Here is an 8,149-nt window from a genome sequence, read left to right on the forward strand (position 1 = left end):
TTATCCACCCTCTCCACGGAGGTTTAAGACATCGGGAAACATTGCTGAGAGTCCGAGTTCGTACGAACCAAAACCTTCGGCAGGTTCGGACCATCCCTAGTTAGGATATTAGAGGGCTTCGAAATTCTGCAGCGATTTTTCTAATTTTCAGGAAAATGTCAAATTCAGATTTTTTTTGTGACCAGTTCAGTTCTGAAGTGGATTTGTTGGGCCTGTATGTTAGTTACCCCCATAAATCTGTGTAAAAACTACACCCCTCAAAGTATTCAAAGTAACATTCCATACGTGTATTAACCCTTTAGGTGTTTCGCTGAAATTTAAGAAAGTTGAAGGGGAAATTTAAAATTTTCATTTTTTTTGGCAGATATTCCATTTTGATCCATTTTTTTCTCTAACACAGGGTTTTTATAGCCATTATACCATGTCACAGAGGCCTTGCGGTGCCAAAATTTTTGTGTAAGACAAGTTGCCATTTCTATCGGTACCATTCGGGGGGACATGTGACACCCTGATCATTTTTTATTAAATTTTTTATGAGGTGGTACAAATAAAAACACAATTTAGCAGCTGTTTTTCGGGGAGGGGGGAGCTGCATCGGGGCGGGCGGGGGGACGGGGAGGCTGGATCGAGGCAAACGGTGGGAGCTGGATCGAGAAGGGCGGGCAACGGGGGGAGCTGGATCGGGGCGAGCGACGGGGGGAGCTGGATCGGGGCAGGCGGGCGACGGGGGGAGCTGGATTGGGGTGGGCAGGCGACGGGGGGGAGCTGGATCGGGGCAGGCGGGTGACGGGGGAGCTGGATTGGGGTGGGCGGGCGACGGGGGAAGCTGGATCGGGGAAGGCAGAAGGAAGCGGGGCCTGGGGGAGGGATTACGGCAGGGACGGCGGGAGGAGGCAACGTTCTGCAGCCTCCTCCCATAGTTTGATCAGCTGAAGACAGCGAATTTCCCCATAGACGCTGCAGTCGCAAGGACCACGGCGTCTATGGGGTTAACTGCCTGGGAAGAGCACGGCTCCCCTCCGGGTAGTGGCAGCCTCCTCCTGCTGCCCGATCTCATCTAGGGACAGAGGGGGGAGGCAGGAAAATCATGACATACTGGGACGTCATGATGCGTTCTGGCACGGCTTTTCATGACGTCCCAGTACGTCATATTTGGAGAAGGGCTTAATGCGTGCCTAAGAAGATTGGTAAATGTCCTTCACTTTTTGTAAATCAGATTATTTGATATTAATACTAGAGATGAGCGAACCTCGAGCATGCTCGAGTCCTTCCGAATCCGGTTGTTCGGCATTTGATTAGCGGTGGCTGCTAAAGTTGGATAAAGCCCTAAGGCTATGTGGAAAATATGGATATAGTCATTGGCTGAATCCATGTTTTCCAGACAACCTTAGAGCTTTATCCAATTTCAGCAGCCCCAGCTAATCAAATGCCGAACGATCGGGTTCGGATGGACTCGAGCATGCTTGAGGTTTGCTCATCTCTAATAGCCACAGGTGGCATATTCCAAGGAGTGCCCATGAATCATACTGTCTATCGTTATCAGCTAGTCACCACTTGCTTCATTGACAATTCGACCATTCATGGTCGGAAAAAAAAACATGCATGTGTAACATCTAAACCTGTTCCTTTCTTCCCATACTTTACTGCCATGATCTAAATATTTACATTTCTCCACTTTCACAGATATTGATATATTATTATGTACCGGGAAGATGTGTAAGGACAATGCCACCTCCGTAAATGAGATTTTTCTTCAAGGATTCAAAAACCTTTACAACTATAACATTGTGTTCTTCTTATTCATCCTTCTAATTTTCATAGTCATACTGGTTGGAAACCTTCTTATCATTGTGTCGGTATCAGTCAGTCAGCAACTTAGACATCCCATGTACTTCTTCCTTAAGAATCTATCAACAGCTGATGTATTACTCGCATCCAACATCTTACCGGCTTTGTTACATGTCATTCTATGGGAAGGTGGCCACTTATCTCTCACTGGATGTATTCTCCAATATTATGTACATAGCTGTCTTCTGATTGCTCAGTCATACATCCTAACAGTTATGTCCTATGATCGATATCTCGCCATCTGTTACCCATTACACTATGCCACCATTATAAATACTAAAAACTGTCTGTACCTTGTGAGCTTCTCTTGGATCTTTTCCTGTATTCTTATGTCAAGTGAACTAATAATTATAGTCCAGATGGAGTTTTGTGGCTCCAGCGTCATTGACCATTACTTTTGTGACATTGCTGAAATTCTTCAAATTTCAACTTCTTACAATATGATTCTAATGTGGGACGATTTTGTTGTCTCTCTGCTCTGTGTCTTTTTTCCATTTCTTTTGATTGTTTCGTCTTACATCTGCATCTTCTTTACTATTCTAAAGATTTCCTCCATGTCTGGACAGAAGAAGGCTTTCTCCACCTGTAGCTCTCACCTGCTGATGGTCTGCGTTTATTACGGCACACTGAACTCCATCTATATAGTGCCGTCTGGAGATAACTCTCAGAATGACAATAAGTTCAAGTCTTTAATCTACATAGTGTTACCGCCGCTTATTAACCCTATAGTTTACAGTTTGAGGAATCGGGAGATGATAGAGAGTATAAAGACCCTTACGTATAAGCATGTGCGGGCAGAGAAATGCTGGAGAGTGTAGTGGTGTGGCTGTTCTTGTACACTTCGTTTCAAGATGTCTGCCTTGACACCTACTTTTATAAGTTGTTTCATAACTTTTTCAAAAAAACACTGACAAATACATTAACACATAACAAAATCAGAGGTAATAACATACCCTACCGTCTTCCACCTTCACTAGCTGACATTACCTCATTTCAGTATGTTAATTTGATATCCTAAGCAAGGTTATCCAACTATTTCAATTCATCAGTTCCCAGAAGGCAGGACTGGATTCTCAGATCTTAAACACCCTTTAATATATTACTGGACTCTATACTTTAAGTCTGACACCCTCCTCCTTGCCATGTTCTTCTTTTTTTCTCAACAAATGCCCCTTTTTATCTGTCAGAGCAGAAGAAGAAAGGAAAGTAAAATAAGAACAAGAAGAGAGAAAAGGAAGACAGGGTCATCACCATCCATTCTTCTAATTCACTCATCCACATTCCATTATATATCCTTTTTCTATATCACTTTTAGCCTCCCTTTCATATTTCACTTTCTCTACCCAGGTCAAAGTCTCAGGCCTCCCATCTGAACCCCTCTCAAACTATCGATAGGCAGTCCTGACCCCAACTCTCCCCAGTCCACATCCAAAAGCATCCCACCATTCTCGGCTTAATTGCGGACCGCGTAGGGCATTTCCCACTCGAGTCTACAGGTCCATATATAATGGAGCCCCATGAACTGATCAGGTCCCCAGTCCATACATTCTGAGGCTTCTCTGTCCTTGTGTTTAGATTATTATCATATTATTATTATCATATTATTGTGCACCAGCTATTAATCATCATCAGGTACCACCACAATATATCATTCTTATGTCCTGTCATACACATTTTACCCTGTTGACCACTCTGACCTTCTCTTTCCCTTACCTTTCTCATGCCACTGCCTACTTTTTTCTGGGGCTTACTTCACCTAGTAATTTCCACTCCTTTATATTAATGTATTGCCGGTTCCACCAATACTACTACTACTACTTTAACCTTACTTAATTCCTTTATTCATTAACTTTCTGATTTCTTCATTCCCTCAAACAAACCCCGCTACATTCCAAGCCTATCTCACCCTACATCACCCCCCACCCTACAACCCCCCCACCCCACCAAACCCCACCCAACAACGCCCCACCCAACTCCCCAACCAGTGATGGTAGAAATCCGATTTCTCTATTAAACATCTTTTACAATGTTCATTCCCTTTAGTGCCCCATTTAAAAAAATCCTTTCCTGTGTAATACAGTCTGTGCATGACAAAAATTGAGTTATTTTGTGCCTTCTATCTGTGAGACCCAAACATCTCCCTTTGTAGACTTCTTCCCAAAATTCCTTATCACAATTTCCTATAATCACTTCCCATTTCTTATGTGTGGGCAGAGAAATGCTGGAGACTGTAGTAGTGGGGCTGTTCTTGTACACTTCGTTCCAAGATGTCTGCCTTGACACCTACTTTTATAAGTTTTTTTTATAACTTTAAAAAGGTGAAAGCTACATAAAGAGTCATTGTTGGGTACAAGCACCACTTATGGGCTACATTTACAGACCATAGAAATACAGTTTACACAGAACTCACTATGTATGTTCAGATATGGCAAAGCTGTAGGAAAGGGTTATTGTTTTGTTTATGTACCAGATGGATCTGTACACCAATGAGAGTTCTTTGCCTTTTCTAACCTATCATCTTTCTCTTTACTTCTTTGCACACACACCTCACCCACTCACAGCACAGTTTACACATGTTGTAGGAAGGAAGTCACATGGGGAGAGGAAGTTTGGTGTGTCTTTTGCCCTAGACTCGGTAGGGGAGGACACTCCCTACACTTTCTCTTCAAGTAACTTTACTAGACAGGGATCACCCCAACCCACGCCGTGGACCAGAGGAACACAGTGCAGGACAGTATACACACAAAGTAAAGGAACTGATCCATATAGAGCAAAGTTGCTAGAAGCCTATGCACTCTATCTTGCAGTGCGGGTGTCATCAAGAAACTCTGACCACTCTGCTCATCCCAGGTAACAAGGTCACCCGACACTGGTGGGCAATAGGTGGTGCAAAGACCAAAGACTTAAAACACAGGCACAAGTATTCTGTCTACTTTCAAGTATTCTTCTTATTTCACCTCTGAAGTTCCGGCAGAGTACAGTACTACATTGGGTTTCGACTCTCTCGACATCCTCCTCTCTACTCTCCTAAATTTTTTACCTCTCCACACCAACCCCACCAGCTCGGCTGTATCTTCTGCTCTACTCTCAGTACAGATGTAGCCTATCAAGTAAAACGTACCATATCAAGGCAAAGCTGTATTACCTGCTGACTGTGTCAAGTATCTTCAGAGTAAACAAGATTGTATTCATTCTAACGGGACTCTGTGGTTCTTCACTAAGCACCGACAGTAATCACACCTCCTTGGGTCATCTCCCCTTTCTGTAGGTGGCAGTGCCAATAGTGTGGGTGGGTCACTACTCCACTCGGGACCACCGTGAAAATTGCCCAATGGACCCCACAAAAACCCGGCAGGTTACTGTCCACAGGGGAAAAATGTATAGTCTGCCCGTTAAAATAAAAGCAGATGTGCCCTCATACCTGTGTGCCCAACCGGCACTGATGTCACGACACAACACCAACGGGCAAGGCTACATCTCGGCCAACCACCACAGAAGTGGCGTCACAACTAACCATCTGGCAAGTGACCGGCCGTGCCTTCACACCGAAGGTCACCACAATAATATTTCCTTCCTATATACTGGTATTATTGGGAATATCGGTCTTGGTATATACCAATAGTATTGCTTGGTCAAGGAGGGGGGCCCAAGTTGACTGTCTGTAGTCCTCAGGATATGCTGGGAGTTGTAGTACAGTAAAGAGACAATCCTCTGATAACTCATGCTGTACACAGATGTATTGCTGGACCTTCAGGGCTGATGGTTCTGACCCACAGATTGCAGCCACCTGAAGCTTCTGCACAGTGATTTATTAAAGGGTTGTTCTCTTAGAAACTACAACTCCAGGCATACCCTGAGAGATTTATAAATGTAGGGTGTTCTGAGAGTTTTAGTTCGACTGAAAATGTTGTTCCCAAGGGATTTGTCACAGATACAGATGTATCCAGGAAAGGACCGGGCCAGCATGTCGTGTCTCACTGGTTCTATATTGGTGGGCCCCAAGGATCATTTCTTCTGTTGAGCCCGAGGTACCCCAGTCCAACACTGAGCGCCAGCATCTTACACAGATGAAGAGGCAGTGAAGTTGCAGAGCACGGCCTTTGTTCTACCTTGTTCCATGCTGGTGGTAGTCAGGCTGATTGTAGCTGACCCCTCCTGTTATTGTTAGGATGGCAAAGGTTGCACAATACAAGTAGTTTACACACCAGAGCTATATAGACATACCCCTTTACACAGGAGTATGCCATGAGACCGTGATCCGGGTAACAGTAGCTGGACCACTTATTATGGCCGGCCTTCCCCTCTGGCCACCCAACTGCCCTTTTTCAGCTCATGGTGGTGCTGCAGATCTCACCCCTCTGAACAGCAGTGTCTGGTGAGCTTGCTAGCTTCCCTGGCAGCTTCCAACACGGCTGTGACAATACACCAGCCTGAACTTTCATATAGTTTCTGAGCTCCAAACATCATAATTAACCCCTTCAAGACAGAGCCCTTTGATGCACAAAAGTCTGGGTTAAATTAATGCAATGTTCCTCCCCGCCCAGGGCCGATTGTAGCTTTTCTGTTGCCTGAGGCGAAAATTGAAATGGCGCATTAATCAGTAGTTCCATGTGAACAGAAATGTGTGGGTAACTATCATGAAGTTATAGGGGTTATCCAGAATTAAGCACAGCTACTTTCTTGCAAAAATAGAGCCACCCCTGTTCTCAGATTGTGCGCAGTATTACAGTGCCGCTCCATTCATTTCAACTGAACATATGGAAATGTAGAAGTGCTACACACTATGCCCACTAAATATACTACCATACACTGCAACTCCTGGATATAATGCTTCCACACATGGTCTCCCCTTAATAGTGCCACATGCTGGACGCACTGAATACAATGCAGATACATACCTTGACCTCTGATTATAATAGTGCCACATACAACTTGTCCTCTGAACAGTGACCTGTGCTGTGCCCCCTACCACGTCCCCTGAAAATAATAGTGACACATGCTATGCCCACTCAATATAATACTGCCACATATCCTACCCTCTGATTTAAATAGTGGCAGACACAATGTGCCCCCTGAACTGTAACACACATATATTGTATAACAGTGAAAATTAGTGTGCCCCCATTAGTAATGCCAATTACATTAAGCCCTAAGAAAATGATAATGTTACATAGGAGCCAACAAAAACAGGTGGAGTGCCCTCCTGAGACAGGACAGTGTCTCACAATAAATGATGGCTCCTTTCACTTGAAGCTAGTGATGAGCGAATACTGTTCGATCGAATAGATATGCGATTGAATAGTAAGGTATTCGATCTATCGAATATTATCGAATAGTTCGCCGAATATTCGATAAATATTCGATAAGCGTTGAAATCCTTCAGCTTCCGTTTTTTACCTCCAAGTGGTCGAATAGATGTTTTTCAATAATCGAATACTTGTTCCCATTGACTTTAATGGGATCGAATATTCGATCGAATCTTCGAATATTGGGGAGATATTCGTACGAACATCGAATATTCAAATATTTCACTATTCGCTCATCACTACTTGTAGCTAACCACAATCTAAGCTTCCCAGTGATGGTGACACTGTGTGAAGAGGGGAACACACTAACTGAATGACTTATGGGGCTGCAGGGTGTAAACTGTGTCCTGAGCTGCAGAGCAGGGAATCTGCAATTTCTATTTCATGTGCAGTGATTGTGACCTCCCTGACCTCATCCCTCCCTTACCTCCCTGACACCTCATGAACACTCACTACACAGCGGCCTCCGGAGCCAGCACCAGCCAGGGGAGGGCGACATCAGTAGCATCAGCAGCCGAGGAGGAGGAGGAGGATGCACACAGTAGCAGCAGCAGTGTGGTCAGTAAGGGGGAGGGGGATACCAGCAAGTCTGCTCTGCACCGTGAGGAAGGTCCTGACATATCAGGAGCCGGACCAGAGCGCCCAGCAAACACAGCCCCCTCCTCCAATCACAAATCAGGTTCTGGATCTGTGTGTGACACATACAGGTCCTGAACTTTATTATTTTAAGCGCAGGGGAGGCTTGTGCAGGGAGGAAGAGCACATGCTATATGGAAAGGGAGGTTGCCGTTCTGCTGCACACATGGGGGTGGGGGGGCTTAAAGAAAGTTGATCTGACTGACTTCACTAAAATGTCGGGCCCAGTTGCCGCCCCCTTGGACACCTGAGAATCTGCCGCCTGAGGCCAAGTGCTCACTTCGCCTCATGGCCGAAGCGGCCCTGTCCCCACCTTCTAAAAGCTATAGGGCTTTTATTTTTCCACCTACAGGGCTGGT

The 8,149-nt window shown here is 44.9% G+C and overlaps 1 protein-coding gene across 1 annotated transcript; it reads left to right on the top strand.

Annotated features, from left to right (window-relative positions):
- The first annotated feature begins 1,712 nt into the window (after nt 1-1,712).
- LOC138789223 (olfactory receptor 1500-like) lies at nt 1,713-2,666 on the top strand. The gene has a single exon (XM_069967832.1). The coding sequence runs from the start codon at nt 1,713-1,715 to the stop codon at nt 2,664-2,666; it is 954 nt and encodes a 317-aa protein (XP_069823933.1).
- Nucleotides 2,667-8,149: the final 5,483 nt, after the last annotated feature.

The sequence above is a fragment of the Dendropsophus ebraccatus genome, chromosome 4 (assembly GCF_027789765.1).
Source record: "Dendropsophus ebraccatus isolate aDenEbr1 chromosome 4, aDenEbr1.pat, whole genome shotgun sequence".
Taxonomy (NCBI): Eukaryota; Metazoa; Chordata; class Amphibia; order Anura; family Hylidae; genus Dendropsophus; species Dendropsophus ebraccatus.